A 22608-nucleotide genomic window follows, 5' to 3' on the forward strand; every position below is an offset into this window, starting at 1 on the left:
GTGCAGGACTTCCATGGGCCTAACAAGTTGTAATTTTGATTAAGAGCTGAATGTCACTTAAAGGACTATCAGGGACACATTTCTGATAAAAGTACATTTTATCAGTGGCAGAGGTTTCCCTTGACACAGCAAAACAGACATTCCTCCAAGCTGCGGGTACTCCTGTCTTGCTGAACCACCCATACACATTGCTACTGGACCAGGACTGATTTTGGTGGAGCACTGTAGTGAGGCAGCAAGGACGCTCCCACCGCTGCATTGCTGCAGGGAAGCAGAGGATGGCAACCTTAGCTTTTGCCCAGCATCCTAGATGACATCTAAAATGTCTTGTTCCTAATACAAGGTCCATGGTGAAAGACTGACACCTGCTCCACGTCTTGGAACAGGGCTGAAGATCAGCTCCAAGAAGATGCCAGGACAGAGATGGTGATGGGTGCCCCAGCACCTCTGCTAGGAGAAACGCAGATGGGCCAGTGGTGTCAGTGGTGAAGTTATGTGCTTCAGGCCCCTTCTGCCCCTTCTGCTTGTATTAGCTTATGTTTCACTCCTATTTAAGAGATGCCAAAACCATCCCCACTAAAATACCCCCAAATGCTCAAGTGATTGGCACAGTATTTACTAGCTCGGGGATTGCTAGAACAGAGTATACAGTTTCTTCCAGAAGTTCAGCACGCACACTGTACACAAATGTATAAGAAAATCTGTTATGGGAATGTTTAATGGCTAATAGGCTCATTTTTCAGGCAAGCAAAGCATCTGCTGCTTTAAAAAAAAAAAAATATGGAGTTAGACTCCAGTTGTCCTAGTTAATTTGGACAGAAAATAATTTCAATTTTGATGACAGAGAAAATCCTGAGTCAATTCCTCAACGTATTGAAGTTAATGGCAAACTCTTTTCATCTTGGTCATTTTGTGATGTGCAGCTAATTCCTGACGTGCAACTTGACTGACGTACTATTGATTAGCCTGCAGGGCACTTCAACAATAGATGTTAATTTCTTTTGCATGCTTGCATATTTACATTCCTTCCCTTCCTATGAAAAATAAACATCAAGATAAGTAAGCTGGCCTTCAAGAAGGAGAAGCACATTTCACTGTCACATTAAGACAACTTTTATTTAGCAGACTACACCTCTGGGTTTTGGTTTGGGTCATTGATTGAAATCCAAATGCAACAAATTCATATAGCACTAACTGTTAGCGCAGGCATAAAATGTTAAGTAAGAAGGATTAAAGGCTACTCAGGCATACCAGAGCTCTTTCCAGCAAGATAAATTACAGCTATTATTTTATATCAATGAACTGTAATAATCTTGAATTCCCTGCACTGGAAGGAAAAATTGTGATAATGAACTCTTCTCTTACCTACCTTACCTTCTACCCTGCGATAACCAGGGTACTTCTTTGGTAGAGAAGAGGACATTCCTCATGTCAGCTTTGCTCATATGAATTTATTTAACAAAATACATTTTTAAAATCAGTCTTCCAATCAGACAATATGTTTATTATGATTAATGCTCAAGTAGAGTTGTGTACCATGGATGTCTAAAAAATAATGTGATTTTTAAAATAATGTTTCCCACAGGAGTTAACACTTGGACTTCAGAAACGGGGAATAAAGTCTGAATGCACCACTCGCCGTTTGCACAGCTGATCTGTGCAGAGCAGAGAAAGTTTTAACTAAAGTAGTTGCTGCCCTTAGTTTCTTGATCTTTTTTTTAAAACCAGTTTCACCTCTGACTTTCTGTGCTAGCAGGAAGCTGACTCCTCTGCAACCTTTTAGAGTTGTTCAGTGCTTAAGTCCCACCTGGGTGGGAGCAGCTTGGAGTTTTCATTTGGAACTAGCAGGAGGTGACTCTGGATGAAAGCAAGGGTAAGCCTCTCAGCATGCACTTCAGAAGCAATTCTAAGCAGGTCTCAAAAGATGAAATCAGCTGAAGAAATGGATCATCTCGAGGTTGGTCCTGTGCTATTCAGTGTTTAAAAGTCTGTCTGCGCTGCCTCTCCCACTTGATCTGTGAATCAGGTCTGAAGTGCTCAGCGTAGGTCCAGCACAGCGCTGATGCTGGGCTGTGTGCATGCAGGCCGTGGAGGGAGCCATGCCCACCCCGGGACACCCTTACTTACCAGGCTAAGGTTCTGCTTTTCTGGTAAAAGGGTTACATGGTAGCCTCACGAGGGGAAGAAATGGCAGAAAACTCTTTTTTGTTTCTGACAGCCACCTACTCGTACATACCCATCAGCCCCACTTGTCAGTGCACAGCATGAGGGATGGGGGTTACTGGTCCCTGCTTCCTCCAGCGCAGTCCAGGAACTCAGTTCTCTGCCACACTGCCTCTAAGCAAGTACTACGGCTACCCAAAAGGGAGGGGAAGCAGCATCCAAGGGGGCTAGCAGCCTCTTAGGATGTTCCCAAAAGAGCACAACGCTTACTGCTCATTATCGTAAAATCTGTCAAGCTGGAAGGGACCCATAAGGGTCATGGAGTCCAACTCCCTGCTCCTCGCAGGACTACCTAAAACTAAACCATGTGACTAAGAGTGTCATCCAGGTGCTCCTTGAGCAGACAGACTTGGTGCTGTGACCACTTCCCTGGGGAGCCTGTTATGAATACTAAGGCAAAATTGCCTTAAAAATTACTGTAGGAAGGAAAAACATGTGCAGACTTATGAGACACTGTGCCCCTGTGTTTAAATTTATGTGTTCTAGACTGTGGAAGACAAAGGGGCAGGAGCAGGATCAGCAGGGGGAAATGCTGGCTTTTGGGAACAGTGATAGCCATTTCCTCTGTCAGCAGTCCCTCAGCATTATCCCATTTTTCCATCCTTGACTACTCTTGATTCGTCCCAGGCAGAAAATGATAAAAACAGAACTTCAAGAAGAGGCAGCAAGAACACCTAGAGGTTTACGTTGGGGCTTCAGTCTCCTAGACAAAGCTGCTGAGATCTTTTGAAACAAAACAGCAAGCTGCTCTTCTGCCTCCTCCAACTGACAAACCTACAATCTAGTTGCTGCCCCTCCACCCTCCACATCAACACTGTCCCTGTGCATTTCAACTGTATTTCACAAATCCCTACATACATTCCTCTTCTCCCACATTAGTTTCTGGGGTTTTTGTTTGGGTTTTTTTTTTGCAGGGGGAAGTGTCTCATGATCTTTTGAACTCACACTTTCACTTCATCACACACTGTACTTGTAGTAGGCAAATGGGAAAGTTTGTTTAGCTTTTAAAAATTAGTAGATAAGACTAGGCTCTTGAAAGAGCACACAACTTGTACATGCATAATTATGCCCCCTCTGCCATTCTTGTACTCTTCTTTGTAGTCGGCTTAAGTACTTATTTCCACTATCACTGATTTAATGGCTTTCTAAGATCTCTGACAGTCAAGACATTTACACTCTGACAAGTTACCAGTGCTGTGGATTTGGGTGACAAGAGCAGATGGAAGAAAAAAAATCCATCTTCTAGACTTCTTCAGTTTTAAGGAGACCAGTTTAGCATGAAGCAAGCCAACACCATCTTACTGAGAACGAATCTGAAGGCAAGCTGTGCATTAACACCACACATGGGATGGTCCAGTTCCTGAGAACAGCAGTGACACTACCTCTTCAAGGATTAATACTGCCTTTTGTACATTTTAAAGGGGATGACAGTTATTACTAACTAGTGAGATTCTTTCTTTAGCAGTTACTCAGGGGAGAGCTCTAGTTTCCAAAAAAACTGCCATTATGCATAACTAGCTCTGACACAAAAATCCCCAAATACTAAACCCTTCCCTGCTAAAAAAAAAAAAAGGAACAGGGGATGGGAATTCACTTTATCTTTAAACTTTATCTGGCAATAGCCTAAATTAGCAGATCAAAGTAACAAAGGACATTAATTCAGTCATTTTTAGGGTACCATAGTACATAGGCATAACATGAGAAAGACTTGCAGCACAAAGAAGCATAGGTGGTGTTTGGTTGTTTTTTTATTATCTTGTGGGGTTGGTTTTTTTGTTGTTGCTCTTTGAGTTTGTTTTTCTTTAAACTTCAGTGGCTCCCTCTAGCCTTACAATGGCGGGGGGGAGGGGGCATATATCCCATCTTTCTGAAAGATGGTTTACACCAAAGCAAAAGGCAGTCACAGTGTAAAATATTAATTCGGCATTTTGTTGTTCATATTTTTACAATTTATTTTGCCATTTTAAAAATTTCACATATCATTTTAAGAGGTGAAAGAATATTTGTTAAAAGTTGAAACCTTACCCTTAGTTAAACACCAGTCAAAGGAATAATCTTTACCTGAACATCATTATGTACGTTGAGGTGAACCTGAAAGTGTCAGACAGCAAGTGGACTTGCTTTATATAGGCATCTTCCTTCTAAACAAAATGTGCCGTGTTGTCAAATTGATTTACAAGCAACACAAAAGTATTGTTTACCCACAATTTCAATGCAACTGCTTACAAACGAGTCAGAAAACATTGTGTCAGCATACCACAGAAAACAGCAAGGCTAAAATAAAAAGAAGCCAAACAGCAAGATATATAAATCAGTAGGCAGAACATACATGCTCAAACTAGAACTTGACACAAGATGGAAAAAACATCTTTTGCTTACAGCCTTGACCCCAAACAATCAAAAAGCAAGCATGCAGTACCCATGTTCTCTCTTCTTAAAGTCAGCTTACAAATACTGCAAAGCAACTACGATCTTACACATCCTCCAAGGTGACTTCTTGTCTTTCTGAAAGGTCGATGTATTTTGTATGGATCTAAAGATAGATTTGTGGCTGTCAAACAATCCATCTGGTTTCTAAAACTGAACAAATATTGTTCTTTAGTTCAATGTGTTTTATATTAATAGCAAAATATAATATTTGACTTTGAACTAGACCCACATGCAATCAAGCATGGACAAGTAGACAACATTTGCAACATTATTGGCATCACAACACAACATGCCGTGTACAACTTTGGGCATCAGAGTTAGAACAGCATGTCATCTAGTCCATCCTCCATAAACTTCTTGTAAATTGCCATAAACTTTGCTACAAATGCTTCCAGATGATAAATGGCTTTGCTGCCCAGTTGCAGGCGGTGTTCATAGAAGGCCGCCATCTGTGCAACTTCTCCTTTCAGTTGTCCATCACAGTTATTTAGAAGTTCTGTCAGGAGGCCCTAAAAGGGAAAAAAACAGAACAGTATTTGAAAAATTATACATTTTTTTGTTAAAAGGATAACCTAATTTCTCTGAAAATAGCCAAGCCATGAGTTTGCTCCTGAATCCAACAGAAAAGATATTCAAGAATCATTACACCACCTATTTGACAGAACTAGATTCATGGAACTATGTCTCTCAAACTTTCATTCAAGATAAGTTCCTCATGTCAAAATAGATGCTACCTATTGTGCTCTTAGATGGGAAAAATCATATACTGGAACTACTTATGCCTTAATAAAGAAAATGTTAACCTCATCTCCAAATCCGATAACCTCTACTGCATGCAGGTTCATGGCCCTGGGGACAATTTTTACCAAGATAGCAAGTGTATTAAAATCACTTACTTCCTTTCTCAACAGCATTGAGCACAAAGAGAAACAACATTAATAAATAACAAGGGCTTATTTAAAATTGAAGTATATCTGTTTACATTTATGTACATACATACATGCAGACACACACAAGACACTTTACAACTATACTTCAGTCATTACAAAAACCAAAAATGCATTATTTTAGAACTGAGACAGCAATAAAATTATTGCAAATCCATCTCTATTAAAACAGTCAGCATTGAGTGACAAGTATCTCTAGACCATTTCAAGTTTATCAATAGGAATTGGGTAGAAAACATCCACCTTTGGCCTGACAACCACAGTCCTCAAACAGGGCAAGGCAGGATCTACTAACTTACCATAAGAAAGGAAGGTTAAAGAAACATCTTGACTACCAAAACTGTCAGATAGCAGAAATCAGTTAATGTGAAAAGAAACTTCTTATCTTGGAATTATGTCTCATGGCAAAGCCCACCTAGTGTAAGTTGCAAACATCAGCTTTAATCTCTGTTCTGCTCTAGTTGTCTTCAGCATCCTTTCAACCTGCCTAAAATAAAAACATGCACATTCCATTTGCTTTTCTTCCTCCCAAGATGACCTCTGTCTTTGAAGAGACCTGCTGGTCTAGCATCCTTCAGCAAACCTCTCCACTAGGGACATAGCAAATATTCAACTTATAAAACCAAAACTTTTACAAAAGAAAACAAGCCATATCAAAATTAGCCCATAAAATATGGCTATGCTTCAATACAGAAACCGGCCTGAGAAGCCTTCAGGGGGACAAAGCATGTCCTCCTTTGTTTTTACTCAGCTATGATGCTGCTGTTCTGTGATCACAGAACAAGTTTTAGTAAACCATTCAACACAGGTGTGAACAAGGAAGCCTGCAACAAAAATAAACTAGACATTTACATTTTCCAAATTAGAGAACAGAATCTTTGTGCCCCCAAAAATCGACACAACTCAAAACCATCATGCCTAAATATATTTAGGCATGATCCTAACTAAACAGTCTAGGTATTTAATGACTGCGGGTCATGAGAAGCAAATGCTATGTATCAGTCTTTGCAGGAACGAGGTCTTTAATTACTGCTTCAGAGCGATAACCTAGACTATTTTGGTTACTCCAGCAGAAAGAAACACAAGAGAAAAGTATCTTTTGGTCACTTACGTCTGTTTGGAAAGGACACAGCTTTTCATCAATATTTGGATAATTTGTGATGTTTTGGTGTGGTTTCTTTTTTAAAACTGAAACTGAGACTGTCACAGTGTTGGTATTTATAACACGTTAAGAGCTAGATAGCTGAATTACCTTCATTATAATCTCAGGAGGAATGCAGTGTGTCAGGAGTTCATAAAGCCGTCCACGGACCTCTAAAAGCCTGTTGGAAAGACACCACAAAATATCAGAAGTATGTCCCCAAAGCATACTAACGTGTTTTCACTATTTGTGAAATATACTGCAGGAAAAAATAGTCAACCCAAGCAAAGTTTTTTTCTGTTTTTGGTTTTGTGTGTTATTTTAAACCCAAAAGCATTGCACAAGGCAGTCAGTTTCAATTCAAATGCTACATATCACCTTTTATTCAAAACAGTAATAAGATAAGTTACATATACTCTAGTTACAATTGTCTCAGTTAATTTAGAAGCTACAAGGGTATTAGAATTTGCCTCAAGCTTGTCTCCCTTTAATTCCTCTTCATATATAAATTAGTATTCATGCTTAAGGTTAGTGAGGAGACATCACAAAGCTGATTAGAACCACAAGATTAATTTACGCTGTTTTTCCACCTTCATTGTTTACAAGAGGGGGTAAGATGATTAGGTGGCAGAAAGTGACACTGGTATCAATTCTCAGCGTTGGATATCAGGAGGTCAGAGGCTACAAGCATTTAAATTAAATACAAGAATTTAAGTGACATCTCATGTAATACATGGAACAGACTGAAAGGATCACATTGTGATCTGACAGCGGCGGCAGCAGCGAAAGCGGCGGCAGCGACTTGAGGTTAGTGCGGGGGCGAGGGCGACATCGGGCTTAACCGGGCGGTTTTTCGTACTCCGGGCCCCCCCTGAGCCCCCCGTGAGCATCAGCCCCGAGCTGCTTCCTCCTGACCCCGGACCCGGAGGTTCCCGGCAACGAATCAGGAGAGGAGGGGGCGTAGTCGGAGGCACTGCGGGCGATTTAAACACTCCACCCCCTGTGATAGGATGATAAAAAGCCTCCTGGAGGGCAGGGACTAGTCCCTGGCCAGAAGGGAGTGGGAGACTCAGCTGTGACTGTGTGAGTCAGCAGTGACTGGGTGTGTCCCAGGGCAGGAGAGGCTGCAGTTGTTTGCAGCTCGTTGGGGAGGGCACTGACTCCCTCCCAGTGCACAAGGCAAGGAAGGTGCCAAGGAGCTGTGAACCAGGGGTGGCACCAACAGGTATTTCCCAGCTCAGTGAAAGAACAATGGTATCTACCCGGTGGAAGAAGACCAAAATGGATGTGGGAACCCAGACAGAGCTCCCACGGAAGGACGCGATGGTGCAGGTTGTGGGCTGCAGGGAATGCTACAGCGTCTCTGTGGTGTCAGGGGGCTGTGTGTGCTGTGAGCAGGTAGATGATCCGCTCGACCGAGCGGCACAGCTGCAAAGCCAGGTTGAAAGGCTTCAAGCCTAAGTAGAAAGGCTTAGGAGCATTTGGGAGGCTGAAATGGAGATAGACTGGTGGAGCCGGGCTCTGCCCTCCCTGCAACAAAAATGGGAACACCTGCCAGAGAGCCCCCAGGATCGAGGGACCCCTGTACTCTGCCCTTCTCAGGTGGAAAACGATAACCTAGAGGAGTGAGTGGAGGCAAGTCTATGGCCGTGGCAAAAGGCGAGTGTCCTCCTTGCCTACTTTGCCTCCACAGCTGCCTCTGAGCAATAGATATGAAGCCCTAGTGGAATACAGCCGGTCCAACGGGGATGTGGTGGAGAGGCAACCTATATCAGAGGTCCCACCACAGTCAGAAAAACCTGACGGGTGTATAGCTACCTCCTCCACAAGGAAGAAGATAAGAGTTTTAGTGGTTGGAGACTCCTTCCTAAAGGGATCGGAGGGCCCAATATGCAGAGCTGACCCTCATCACAGGGAGGTCTGCAGCCTGCCTGGAGCCCTAATCAGGGATATCACCAGGAAACTCCCCAACCTGGTGAAGGCCACAGACTACTACCCCCTGCTGATCTTCCAGACAGGTGGGGAAGAAGCTGCATCCCATAGTCTGAGGGGCATGAAGAAAGACTACAAGGCCCTGGGACGGTTGGTGAAAGAGTCTGGGGCACAAGTTGTTTTCTCCTCCCTCCTTCCATTTTCAGGTGATGACGTGGGATGGAACAGTAGGATTCTCTCTATTAACACCTGGCTACGAGACTGGTGCTACAGGCAGGGCTTTGGGTTCTTTGATAATGGCTGGTTTTATAAGACAACAGGTGTGACAGTGATACATGGGAAAGGTTTATGTCGTAGGGGCAAAAGGGTTCTGGGACAGGAATTTGCAGGGCTCATTCGGAGAGCTTTAAACTAGATTCGAAGGGGGATGGGGTAGTAGATGGGCTTGCACCACTGGGGCAACGCTCTAGTGTTGAGGTAGACCAGGAGGCCTCCCATCCCCCTGGGGTGAAATCGGTGTGCTCAGCTCGCTCCCTGAAATGCCTGTACACCAATGCACGCAGCATGGGGAATAAACAGGAGGAGTTAGAAATCCGTGTTCGGTCGGGGGGCTATGATCTAGTGGCAATCACAGAGACTTGGTGGGAGGCCTCGCATGACTGGAATGTGGTCATGGATGGCTATGTCCTGTTCAGGAAAGACAGGCCACTAAGGAGAGGTGGTGGAGTTGCTCTTTACGTGAGTGAGAAGCTAGAATGCATTGAGTTCTGTCCAGGGGTGGATCAGGAGCGAGTTGAGAGTTTGTGGGTGCGAATTAAGGGGCAGGCTGGCAGGGGTGATACTGTTGTGGGTGTCTATTACAGGCCACCGGATCAGGATGAGGAGGGTGATGAGGCCTTCTACAGGCAGCTGAGAGCAGTCTCGCAATTACAGGGCCTGGTTGTCATGGGGGATTTCAACTACCCTGATATTTGCTGGGAGGCCTACTCAGCCAGCCATCCCCAGTCCAGGAGGTTCCTCCAGTGCATTGATGATAACTTTCTGATGCAAATGGTGGATGAGCCAACTAGGAGAGGAGCGGTGCTGGATCTTATCCTCACTAAGGAGGGTCTGGTTGAAGAGGTGAAGGTTGAGGGCAGCCTTGGTTGTAGCGACCATGAGATGGTAGAGTTCAGGATCTCATGTGGCAGGAACAGAATAGCTAGCAGAATCACAACCCTGAACGTCAGGAGGGCCAACTTTGGCCTTTTCAAGCAATTGCTAGGGGAAATCCCATGGGACAGGGTACTAGAAGGTAAGGGGGCCCAAGGTAGTTGGTTAGCATTCAAGGACTGCTTCTTCCGAGCTCAAGATCAGAGCATCCCAACAGGTAGGAAGTCAAGGAAGGGTACCAGGAGACCTGCATGGTTGAACAGGGAACTGCTGGGCAAACTCAAGTGGAAGAAGAGGGTGTACAGATCATGGAAGGAGGGGCTGGCCACTTGGGAGGAATATAAGTCTGTTGTCAGAGGATGTAGGGAGGCAATTAGGAAAGCTAAGGCCTCCTTGGAATTAAACCTTGCAAGAGAGGTCAAGGACAACAGAAAGGGCTTCTTCAAATACATTGCAGGTAAAGCCAACACTAGAGGCAATGTAGGCCCACTGATGAATGAGGTGGGGGTCCTGGAGACAGAGGATAAAAAGAAGGCGGAGTTACTGAATGCCTTCTTTGCCTCTGTCTATACTGTTGGAGGCTGTCCTGAGGAGCCCCGGACCCCTGAGGCCCCAGAAGAAGTCAGGATAGAGGAGGAATCTGTCTTGGTTGATGAGGGCTGGGTCAGGGACCAATTAAGCAACCTGGACGTCCATAAATCCATGGGCCCTGATGGGATGCACCCGCGGGTGCTGAGGGAGCTGGCGGAAGTCATTGCTAGGCCACTCTCCATCATCTTTGCTAAGTCGTGGGCAACGGGAGAGGTGCCTGAGGACTGGAGAAAAGCGAATGTCACTGCAGTCTTCAAAAAGGGCAAGAAGGAGGACCCGGGTAACTATAGACCGGTCAGCCTCACCTCCATCCCCGGAAAGGTGATGGAGCAACTTGTTCTTGGTGCTGTCTCTAGGCACATCAAGGATAGGGGGATCATTAGGGGCACTCAGCATGGCTTCACCAACGGGAAGTCATGCTCAACCAACTTGATAGCCTTTTATGAGGATGTAACCCGGTGGATAGATGATGGTAAAGCTGTGGATGTGGTCTATCTCGATTTCAGTAAAGCGTTTGACACGGTCTCCCACAGCATCCTCACAGCTAAACTGGGGAAGTGTGGTCTGGATGATCGGGTAGTGAGGTGGATTGTGAACTGGCTGAAGGAAAGAAGCCAGAGAGTGGTGGTCAGTGGGACAGAGTCCAGTTGGAGGTCTGTGTCTAGCGGAGTCCCGCAAGGGTCGGTTCTGGGACCAGTACTATTCAATATATTCATTAATGACTTGGATGAGGGATTAGAGTGCGCTGTCAGCAAGTTCGCTGATGACACAAAACTTGGAGGAGTGGCTGACACACCGGAAGGCTGCGCAGCCATTCAGAGAGACCTGGACAGGCTGGAGAGTTGGGCGGGGAGAAATTTAATGAAATATAACAAGGGCAAGTGTAGAGTCCTGCATCTGGGCAAGAACAACCCCATGTACCAGTACAAGTTGGGGGCAGACCTGTTGGAGAGCAGCGGAGGGGAAAGGGACCTGGGGGTCCTAGTGGACAGCAGGATGACCATGAGCCAGCAGTGTGACCTTGTGGCCAAGGAGGCCAATGGCATCCTGGGGTGTATTAGAAGGGGTGTGGTCAGCAGGTCGAGAGAGGTTCTCCTCCCCCTCTACTCTGCCCTGGTGAGGCCGCATCTGGAATATTGTGTCCAGTTCTGGGCCCCTCAGTTCAAGAAGGACAGGGAACTGCTAGAGAGAGTCCAGCGCAGAGCCACGAAGATGATTAAGGGAGTGGAACATCTCCCTTATGAGGAGAGGCTGAGGGAGCTGGGTCTCTTTAGCTTGGAGAAGAGGAGACTGAGGGGTGACCTCATTAATGTTTATAAATATGGAAAGGGCAAGTGTCAAGAGGATGGAGCCAGGCTCTTCTCAGTGACATACCTTGACAGGACAAGGGGCAATGGGTGCAAGCTGGAACACAGGAGGTTCCACTTAAATTTGAGGAAAAACTTCTTTACGGTGAGGGTGACTGAACACTGGAACAGGCTGCCCAGAGAGGTTGTGGAGTCTCCTTCTCTGGAGACATTCAAAACCCGCCTGGACGCGTTCCTGTGTGATATGGTCCAGGCAATCCTGCCCCGGCAGGGGGATTGGACTAGATGATCTTTCAAGGTCCCTTCCAATCCCTGACATTCTGTGATTCTGTGATTGTGCATATGTCCTGGTTTGGCCCAAACCAGGCCAATTAGTCTTAGAGAAACCAAGGTCACTGCTAAATTCCTCACTGCTTACGAGTGAAGAGCCGAAGGGGGCTCACACCTGCAGGGAGGAGCAGACAGGGCAGGTGACCCAAGATTGACCAACGAGGTATTCCATCCCACACACGTCATTCTCACTTTCCTATTTATCACTAACCCACTGCCTCCTGGAGGTGGGGCCCAGGAGGGAGGGGCCCTCCTGTCTCCCACTGATTGGTACCAGCTTTGCCAATTTTCCAGTTAAAAGCCTGCAGGTGTGATGGCAGGGAGCTACTGCATTTTGCCCTCTGCCTGTGCTGGGTGGAGCTACTGCATTTTCCCCTCTGCATGTGCTGGGGGGAGCAACTCTGCCTGAGGAGGATTTCCAAGCTCTTGATCTTGGTTTTGTACATATTTGTATATATTTGGTTATTTCTATTATTATTGTTATTATATTCTTTTTCATTATTATAGTTTATTAAAACTGTTTTAACTTTCCAACCCATAAGTCTCTCTCCCTTTTCCCTTTCCCTTGGGGGGGGGGGAGAGGGTTAACAGAGAGCATCTGCCACCTGGTTAATAGCTGGCCCAGCTTTAAACCGTGACAGCATATGACACCGAGATGGATAAAGGGGGCATCTCCTAATGTGATTAAAAAAAGCAATGATTTCTCATGACCAGTTCTTTTACAAAGGTGCGTTATGCTAAAGACGGTGAAACATAAGCCTTACATAAAACAAACAAAAAAATCCAACGACACCCCCTCCCCCCAAAAAAAAAGACAGACAGCACAACATGCAACTAAGCTTATGCTCACTTTTGATTACAAAGCTTCAACGGAGAAAAATCAACAATTCCTTCAGTTTCTGAAGCTCACTCAGCCTCCTCTGGTAATTTTAAAGCTCACTTCCTCCAGCTGCAAAGTACCAGCTCCAGTAGAAATGCCAGAAAATTACATATAATGAAAGTAAAGATGCCACATTTTTAAATACAACTTTTTTTTTTAGGTTCAAGAGTACACCAAAACCGTAATTTATAGCTGCAAGCAAGTGGATTCACCTACCTTTGTGGTGTCTGTTGACCAACAATAGCATTTGCAGTTTCTCTCAAATACACTTCCCAGTCCATCTCAGGAATGTCTTGATCAGCAGTAAAAGGATACCTACATAATAATAATATTTTTTTAAAAATTTGAAATCAAAGCAAACTGGCACCTATTCTAACAAGGCCTCAGAAGTAAGTTCATTTATGTGTCTGAGAGTGTAATTTACATTAATTTTTAGCAGTGACTTACTGTTGTACTCTGCAGGACTCACACATAAGTAGTGCTTTCCGAAGATTCCTGCCAGATTTCTCTGCAAGCCTTTGAGCCAGTTCCTGAGGAAGAGTCAGGCCTTCTTTCTTACACACACTGGACAATACATGGCAAATCTAGACACGAAACACCAGGGAGCATAACACTTAGCAAACAGTTTAGCACCTACAGATTCTCCTGTTTGAAACATTTCTGGACCAGAGATGGACCGGTCTTTCGTAAGACATGCTTCACAAGTCACCCACCACGAATTAAAACTAAGTCACTTTGTGAAAGTAAAACTTAAGTCCACAGCAAGAACTTATCTAGTAATTAGTTTTTAAATAAATTATTTTTGTTTCTGTTTCAACATACATCTTCAATGCTGGGAGCAGGCACTCGTACAGCCAGGCATCTACTTTGAATAGGTCCTATAATTTTTGACATGGAGTTGCAGCACAGGATCAACCTGCAGGTCGCCATGTATTTCTCCATTGTTCTTCGCAAAGCATGCTGAGCATCTTTAGTGAGTTTGTCAACTTCCGTTAGCAGCACCACTGAAAAAGGATTAAAAATAGTGGGGTTTTTTATTAATATAAAATCTTTCTAAGAAAATTAGTACTTTGACATACAAGCAATAATACCCAAATAAATTATACAAGCAGAAAAAGACACCATGGTTCCACAGGCAGGAAAATAAAAGATTAAGACAACCTGCATGCCTTTTTGACTGTATAATCTTCTGCTCCATCACACCCTGTATTCATGTCCTGGAATGTCAACTTCATCAGAGCACGGCCTGCAACACTTCAGTGCCAAGAAATAATCTAGGTAGGTGTAGAAGCTTTCACTTTGATAATTAGTGTAGTAACTTTTTAAAGGAATTTTTAAGTAAGAAATGCAAAAGAATTTATGGCAAAAGGACATATCAAACAGCAAAAATTTCTTGAAGACTTCCCTCAATACATTTTATATTTAAAAGCCAATGTCTTAGCTTAACAAAGGAGTAGCAGAAAGCTGCCTTGTTATTGTAGCTGCAGCACCTTTCCATGGTCTTTCAAAGAAAAAAAAAAAGAAAAAAAAAAATGTATTTCAAAAATGCTTCAGAACAACCAGGCGACACCTAGTATGAAGCAGGAAACCTGACTAGCTACCTTCTACAGGTTCTTCCACAGGCAACTCATAGACAGCTCATTTCAGTACTCTGAATGGTCCAGTGAGAACAGCCTGGAGGAATACATCAGCCCATTACTCTTCTCCCATTTCTCTTCTGGTTACACATGCAGCCTAAGGAGACCAGCCAGCTTACCACATATTTTGAGCTGCCACTGTAAGGATATATACACCAATAACTGGTAGAGCCAATCAGTGTCTAGCAGCTTAGGTGAAATACAGTATGTCCTGAGAACAGTGAGGAAAGCAAGACAAAGTAGTAAATCCATGACCATTTTCAACTATTTCTGCTCTACTCTATCTGTCAAGTTTTCCTCTCTCCTTCAATTTCTTGTTATACAGTTCTGATTTTGCTTTCAATTTAGTCATGGGGAGGAAAAATAAGCCAGTTGTAGCAACATGTGTCTTGGAAAACTCAATGAAAGCCTTCACTTTCTTACACAGTGTCCTTCCATACACTATGAATAAAATGCTTCTAAACTTTCTGCCTAAGACAGCTCATCCCCCAAAAAGCTACAAATAAGCAGCTAACACCTATCTCACACAGTATCATTTACCAGAAGGTTATCCTGCCCTCAACTCAATATTAAGCCTCAGTAGCTCATAACTCAACTACTACTGTAGATCATCAAACTAAGTTATAGTACATTTCAATGGTAGACTTGGGAAAGAGACAGCAAGAATCCCAGCTCCCTCTGCTCAGCCACAGTCATTCAACTACACCATGTCCTTCTAAGAAACCACCACAACAGAATCTCATATGGAGTATTTAACCACTCAAAATATTTCAACAGTGGAAGAAAAATGGAAGGTTGTTTAATTTAGGAAAGGTTCATGTGTGCTCTTGTGCAATATACAGGTGCAAACAAAACAATCAGCTGAAATCTCTAAAAAACAAGTTTAAAAAGTACTTTGACTGGTTTTAACTGTTTTTACTAACCTTTAAAATCTCGTTGAGTACTTGTCTCAAGCTGTTGGGACTGTGCTACTGTCTTCAAGAGTTCCTGAATTACTACACGGTCATTGTTTCCTGCATCACTGTACCAGGAGTTTGAATAAAACTTGTTTTAAAACAACAGCTTTATACTGCATATAAAATACATCCTCCTACACAGCCCCGTGGTCAACTGACTAAACAAGAATGCCAAAAGAATTCAGAAGCTGTTAAGGTTAGAATTAAGCTCAACACACATACTTTGTTGAAAGTTACCCTTCCAATAACAAAAACAACCCAAAGCTTATGCAGGCACAGCTGGATTAGTAGCACTGTATCGGGAAGTAGTGAAACCATTGTCAAATGTTTTATTAACTCTTTAAAATATAACTTATTTTTCTGGTATGAGAAATCTAAACTTTTCTTACTTGTGATATGGGCAAAGACATGTAATATGAACATTTTTACCCATTATAGGAAGACAAATGAAGTCTAATCACATAATAGGATGCCTTACTCAAAAGGACTGATGTAAATGCATAGGTTTTTTCCCCTGAAAATGTGACGTCATGCTATGAACAACCTATACAATTAATGTGAACTTGAATGGCAGACACAATGAAGCTAAAGAGTTAGTAGTAAAAGACTGATACTCAGACACTACTACAGCACAGATGGTTAGCTTTTTTCCTCTTAGAAGGCAGGAAAACATGGGGAAATACTATATTTCCTTCCCGCCTCTTCTATCCTCCCTTTACTATCCCCTAGAATAGCACTGCACAGCTTTCTCAGTCCCCAGGTTAGTAGTTCAGCTAGCTTGACTCACATTTGACAACCATTGGGGACTGACTTGCAAGCTAGATTACTGAAAAAGCAAAGAAAAAGAGGGGAAAAACCCCACACACTCTAGCATCCCCAGACTATTGCCTTCACAGAGGCAGCAGTAGCTCTGCAATATTTCACTGGCAAACAAATGAAAAAGGCATTTGTCTGTCCTGTTCTAGTCACCACTCAACTAGATCTTCCCCATTCTTGCCAAGAAGGCAGCAGAATGTACAGAAGCATATTAGCTCAACAGTTCACAACCTGCTGAAGAGGCTACGCTGACTTTGACTGCAGGGAGCAGACCTGTGTTTGCAGGGGGGCGGCGGGGAGGAGAAAAAAAAAGGCAAAACAAAACAAGCCAGTCCCACTTATGAGCTAGGCCAGTTTTTGGAAATGGAAAGCGATTCAAATAGTTTCCTAATATTTAAAGATCAGTTATTCTCTGCAGTAACAGACAACCCAGGGTTATAATTTCATGATGAAAGATTATCCTTGATATTATGTCACCACAGCAAACATTCCAGGAAAACAATGAACAGAGCCAGAGTTACCATACAAATGTTTACTTTTTGTTGTTCGTTAATTCTTTCACTACCCACTTACTCAGGAGGACCTATTTTAAAGCATCTACCCAAGGCAGTCAAGTGACCAGCAGACAACACTTTGGAATTCAGACAATATCCTCCTTTTGGAGGAAAAAAAACAGTTCTATCTAATAAAGTTCCTTAATAAATTCAACATCTGCAGAGTCCTTCCCAGAAGTTAATTTCCTTTCCCTGTTAACCATTTCTCATGTTACTCAAGATGCACAACATGATTTCACAGTATTATAATTCAATCAAACCTCACAGACTATAACACAGTGCACGTAGGTTCACTGTCTGGTCAGCAGGGCTGTATTAGAATACCAGCAATGCACACAGATTAGTTGCAGAGCAAGCTTTTAAAGGAGGCACGGTACATGAGAAGAGCTTCTAAAACGCAGAGCAATGAGAGAAAAGATTTAGCAATAAGCACAAAGCTAAAAGTTACTTCAGGATACGCATTTTCTTATAATTGCAACCCAGACAACAAAGCCAACATAACCAAAGCCTCTTGCATATATGAGGAAAGAACAATGACATCTACTGTCATGTGATTTAAAGCAACATTAAAAGCTTTCAGGTAAATACAAGTATTTACTTTCAGTCAGTGAACTATCACCAGCAATTTCACAACTGTCAAAGAAGACATACAGTACACCATTATAGCTTCTGTCATTTAAATCAACATCTGACCTCGCTCATGACAGGATTCCCAGTATTTTGTGGTGGTGTTATTTCCCTGAGGAACTCTTTATTTTAAGAGTTACTGGGTAAGCCTGGGTTACTTTCAAATCACTTTATTTTTGTATTTGTGAGCGAACTAACAATATACAGGTGTTGGTTCCAACAAAAGTTCTCAATTTCAACCTAAATGGTTAAATCTATGAATCCAGAGTTGTTTGTTACCCAGTCCTCAACATCAGCATGCTTATGTGGCTAGTTAAGCAGAACATTACTGTCTTTAGTCTACAGCAACGCAAATTTTTGTTCATTTAGAGCTGTTCAATTAAAAATCCTCTCCCTGCTCCCATTTGCAGTCCAAACCCATAAACCATTATCTAATTTGCTCAGGCAATAAATTGGGCAACCAGGCCCTTATATACCCAGGTTGAAACCACTTGCAATATGACCAGCGGCTTATATTTGTTGTGGGACATTTTTACTGTACACTTACCTTGGGTTAACTTCAAGGTGATAATTACTTGCAATGGTGCTAATTTCAATTTTCTTTTTAGAAGGTGCCTATGTAGAAAGTAAGAATATTAAATTTCAGAAAGTGTTCTAAAAATCTGATGCACGAATTTATCTTACAGATTACAACTGGATAGCTCACAGGCACACCAGAAGTCTCAGAGATCAAAGAACTGCTGAGACACTAAACTTACACATCTCCTACCCCCAACCCCACCTCCAAAGGAGGAGTACTGACATATCATCCAGCCTGTAGAATAATAACAGTAATAATTATTATAGGAACACACAGTATACATTACTGCATACTCCAGTTACTGAGTTTCATAACAACAAATCTGATTATTGGAATCAGCCATTCAAAATAAATCATACCTGATCCCTCCGAAGAAAAGTTTTGGAGGGAAAACCTGTGGACAAGCCCAAAGAGGTTGTTCACTTGTCTTGGCAAAGGATTTCAAGTCCATACTTGATTTAAAGAAAACACCAGCATTTCTATCACCTCTAAATTTGGGTTTGAACAGTTAAATATACCCTATATTTCTATCATCCAATTCAAGTATTAAATTTGTTCCACTACTGAGAATTAAAAAGCAAGCACTGAATAACCTACTTATCAATAAAGCCTGATAACCCCTTGCTGGTTAAGCCTTCCATAATCAGGATTTTGAATGGATAATATAAGCATTTAATAATAATCAATTAAATGCCTAAAACCAAGGCAGATAGGAAAAAAAAGTATTTAAATTGCAATGCTGTAATTGTCACTATGGGAATAAGACAACAACTTACAACTTGCATATATGAGGAAAGCTGTGCTAATCATTTAAAAATAAGGGTTACTTTTACAGACAAATGAAATTCTATACATTTAATTGAGAGCTAATCTATGACAGCACATGCTATTGTCCAAACCAGCCTGGGGGGGGAAATAAAAACAAAACAAAACAAAAAAACAAAAAACCACCACCGCACAACAAAAAAAAAAACCCATAGAAAACAACAACAAAAAAAACACACAAAGACCTAAGGAACAAGAATATCGGGCAAAAGCATTTGTTCAAGTAACCAGACTAGTCTGGTTAATACACAAAAAAGCTTGAAGATACTGAATGCAAAAAAAACCCCATTTTAAAACTCAAAAAAAGGCCTCACAACAGAAATGTATCAGTGTATAAATATCCCCTTTACTTTGCAGCAGATGGGAGATTTATTTTTTTTTTACCGTTATACTCTGATGCTCAATCCTCAGTTTTTCCACTCCTGCACCATATAATTCCCTTAACAAACACATTATTCTTGTCTTCTTTCCAGCTCCTGATGGTCCATACACCAACAGATGAGGGAAGTCACCACACTGAACCTGAATACAAAGCAACAAGATTAGTTACCTACAATAATATTTTCCTTATAAAAAGAGTATTCATCCTTCCATTCTCACCCAAGTTTACATAAAATGACTTTTCCAGATGCAGCCCAGTCACAACATAGTACCTAGAATGAGAACTGCTGAACGTCTTTCCTGAAGCAGTATTTCCTATACAACATCATATTTTTCTGAAGACCATATGTAACTCACCTAACTTCAAACACATCACCTCTCAAAAAAAAAAAAACACCAAAACAAAAAAAACCATCCAAAACACCACCCCAGCATTTAAATATTTTCCAGGATTTCTAGAGTGACAGCTACAATAAACACACAGTAAAAAGGATTTAAACAAAGTTTAAAGCAGATATATATACAAAACTTCTTTGTTGTTTCATTTGCAAGCCTTGAATCTGGCCAAACAAGTAATAGACAATCTGTATTTAAATGAAATTAGGAGTTTGTTTCTTGAAAGGCTAAAAAGCATGACCTGGAAAACATCTGACCAAACCCCACAGTGAGAATTACCATTAGTTAGGTATAACAGTCATAGAGAAACACATAGCGAATCGGTCTAGTAAAGCAAAGGCAGCACAGCGCGGGGGGGGAAGTCCTTTAACATCCATAGTCCTGAGTTTTATTCCCCGCTGCTCACCTTACAACTTCACCTAACTTTAAGTAAACAAGGTAAGCCCTAGTCTCAGAGATACTGATCACTCTCAACCAAAACCAGCAGGAAGCACATCACTCCTAAAAAAACTAAGCCACTAATTTTCCCGCAGCCTTTTCCTCAACGTAAAGGCCACGTTGCCGAGCAGGGAACGATGCCAGCGGACCGCCTTCCCACCGGCGGGGAAGCTCCTCCGAAGGCTGCGGCCTGCACCGAAGAAAAGCTCCCAGACCCCGCCCCGCAGACCCGCAGGACCAGCTCTACAGGCCGCGGCATCCCGACTCCCGGAGGACCCCGCTGCGGGGAGGAGAGAGGCCCATTGGCGGACTCGCCTCAGGCGGCCCCCGCCGCCACGGCTGGAGGCCGCAGCGGCAAAGGGCGAAGCCCGCCAGGAAGGCCGCCCGGCGGGCCCGGGCACCCCCTCACCAGGTTGCGGAGCTGCGCGGCCTGCTCGCGGTGGTAGTCCAGCCTGCCGAGGGCGCCGGGCCGGTACTTGTCCACCCACAGGCTCATGGCGGTTGAAAAGCGCGCGCCGTACCGCCGCGCGCGCACAGCCCCAGCCCGCAGCAGCGGGAGGAGCGGCCAGTACGGCGGCGGCCGAGGGACAAACTTCACCGGCCTCCGCGGAGGGACGGAAGCGCGCTGCTGCGCCTCCCCCCCGCCACGGCTCCCCGGGTGGATGCCGGCGACCGCGCCTCGGACCGGCCGGACTCGGGTGTGGGGGACTCGCCGCCGCCCGCTCGGCCCCCCGACAGCTTTGGGTTTTTTTTTTTCCTTCCCAAATGACAGTTTTTCCTTCCGTGGCCTGGCAGGTTTTGTGTGGGAAGCTGCAAAGCCCGTGCTCCCGGGGGCAGCAAGTGCCACTGCGGTTACTGAGGGCTGGGCATAGAATCATAGAATCGTTTTGGTTGGAAAGGACCTTAAAGATCACCAGCTCCAACCGTTAACCTAACACTGCCAAGTCCACCACTAAACCATGTCCCTAAGCACCACATCTACTCGTCTTTTAAATACCTCCAGGGATGGTGACTCTACCACTTCCCTGGGCAGCCTGTTCCAATGCTGGACAACCCTTTCGGTGAAGAAGTTTTTCTTGATAGCCAATCTAAACCTCCCCTGGCACAACTTGAGGCTGTTTCCTCTCGTCTCATCACTGTTACCTGGGAGAAGAGACTGAGACCCACCTCACTACAACCTCCTTTCAGGTAGTTGTAGACTGCAATAAGGTCACCTCTGAGCCTCCTGTTTTTCCAGTCTAAACAACCCCACCTCCCTCAGCTGCTCCTCATAAGACTTGTGCTCCAGACCCTTCACCAGCTTCGTTGACGTTCTCTGGACTCGCTCCAGCACCTCAATGTCTTTCTTGTAGTGAGGGGCCCAAAACTGAACACAGTATTCAAGGGGTCTTGTGTTCTTACATGTGTCCAGCGTGGGCGTGTGCCACTGGGGAAACCTGGTCATGGCACTGGGGATGCCCCCAGCAGGGCCAGCAAACACCCAGCCCAGCAGTGCTAGCACCAGCGCTGGAGACTGCTGCTGCCTGCTTACAGCCGCGGATCTCTTGCTGTTTGTGGTAAACTCATTATTTTTACTAATCTTAACTCATTATTTTTTTTACAAGTCATACGCAGATACTTGATGCAAGCAGTGGTGGCAGCAGGGCATGCTGTCAATGGCAGGTGAGCGGTGCGGGCTGACCTCCCAGGGCAGGGTCAGCAGAAGGCATGTTAGGGGAGAGAGGTAGCACCTGAGGTGACCTCCTGGTGGGATGGCCCAGCACCCCGCCAGCCAGACGTGAGGGTGAGCTGGCGGGGAAGGAAGCAGCAAGGGGCTGAAAGAAAAGAGCCCTTCAGGCAGTCATGGTCTGCCCACCCTGCCTGCGACCAGGTTCATCAGTGTGCATTCGACCTCTTGACCTCTACAGATGGCCAGCAAAAAGAGGCCGGTTTTCTGTGTCAGGGGAACATACGGTCCTTAGGTTCTTTGTCTTGGTGTCATCCCACACTTGCAGCCTCATTATGAATCAATGGGTTGCCCATAGTCTATGTATCACACTGTGAATTTGCAAGCTCCATCTATGTGTGTGCCTTTATATATGTGCATTTATGTATATACAGAATAAGTATATACAGAACTATACACAGAATATGTATATAATAGAGAAGTTCTCATTTTGATTGTTTGTGTAATAGCCCTAATAAATGAAGCATCATGCACAAATGATATTATTGGAAAGCAGAAGAAGAATTTCTTAAAGTAATAAAACGTGAGTATACACATGAATAGGCTAAAATGTCAGCCTAATTTTTTTACTTACATGATTTCTGTGAAAAAAATACAATCACGTGAAAAGTTCATGTGACTGTTGATATTTTATCAACTCTGTGTTCACATTTTTTCACTTAGAAAGCCATAGTGCAGGTAATAGCTTCATTAACCTAGACATTCAAGTTGCTCATAAAGATCACATAAACCTAGTGGG

General features: G+C 43.7%; 1 protein-coding gene across 2 annotated transcripts; it reads right to left on the minus strand.

Annotated features, from left to right (window-relative positions):
- Positions 1–1097: 1097 nt before the first annotated feature.
- Positions 1098–20684, minus strand: RFC3 (replication factor C subunit 3). 2 transcript variants are annotated; one of them, XM_068423242.1, is made up of 9 exons: positions 20553–20684; positions 19313–19450; positions 18071–18138; positions 15494–15591; positions 13756–13937; positions 13381–13517; positions 13150–13248; positions 6853–6922; positions 1098–5162 (listed from the first exon to the last, which is right to left on the minus strand). In XM_068423242.1, exons 1-9 carry the CDS (start codon positions 20637–20639, stop codon positions 4971–4973), a joined length of 1071 nt encoding a protein of 356 aa, XP_068279343.1. In that variant the 5' UTR covers positions 20640–20684; the 3' UTR covers positions 1098–4970. The 2 variants fall into 2 exon arrangements, with proteins under 2 accessions (XP_068279343.1, XP_068279353.1); XM_068423252.1 differs by lacking the exon at positions 20553–20684 and adding an exon at positions 20112–20178.
- Positions 20685–22608: the final 1924 nt, after the last annotated feature.

Source organism: Nyctibius grandis, chromosome 2 (assembly GCF_013368605.1).
Source record: "Nyctibius grandis isolate bNycGra1 chromosome 2, bNycGra1.pri, whole genome shotgun sequence".
Taxonomy (NCBI): domain Eukaryota; kingdom Metazoa; phylum Chordata; class Aves; order Nyctibiiformes; family Nyctibiidae; genus Nyctibius; species Nyctibius grandis.

What these genes read in the sequence shown, in the direction of transcription:
- RFC3 (XM_068423242.1), bottom strand. Translation starts at nt 20,639, where the DNA reads ATGAGCCTGTGGGTGGACAAGTACCGGCCCGGCGCCCTCGGCAGGCTG. An exon ending in CCGCGCAGCTCCGCAACCTG is followed by an intron (nt 19,451 to 20,552) that starts GTGAGGGGGTGC and finishes CTTTGTATTCAG; the next exon opens with GTTCAGTGTGGTGACTTCCC. An exon ending in TACTCAACGAGATTTTAAAG is followed by an intron (nt 13,938 to 15,493) that starts GTTAGTAAAAAC and finishes ATCCTTTTTCAG; the next exon opens with TGGTGCTGCTAACGGAAGTT.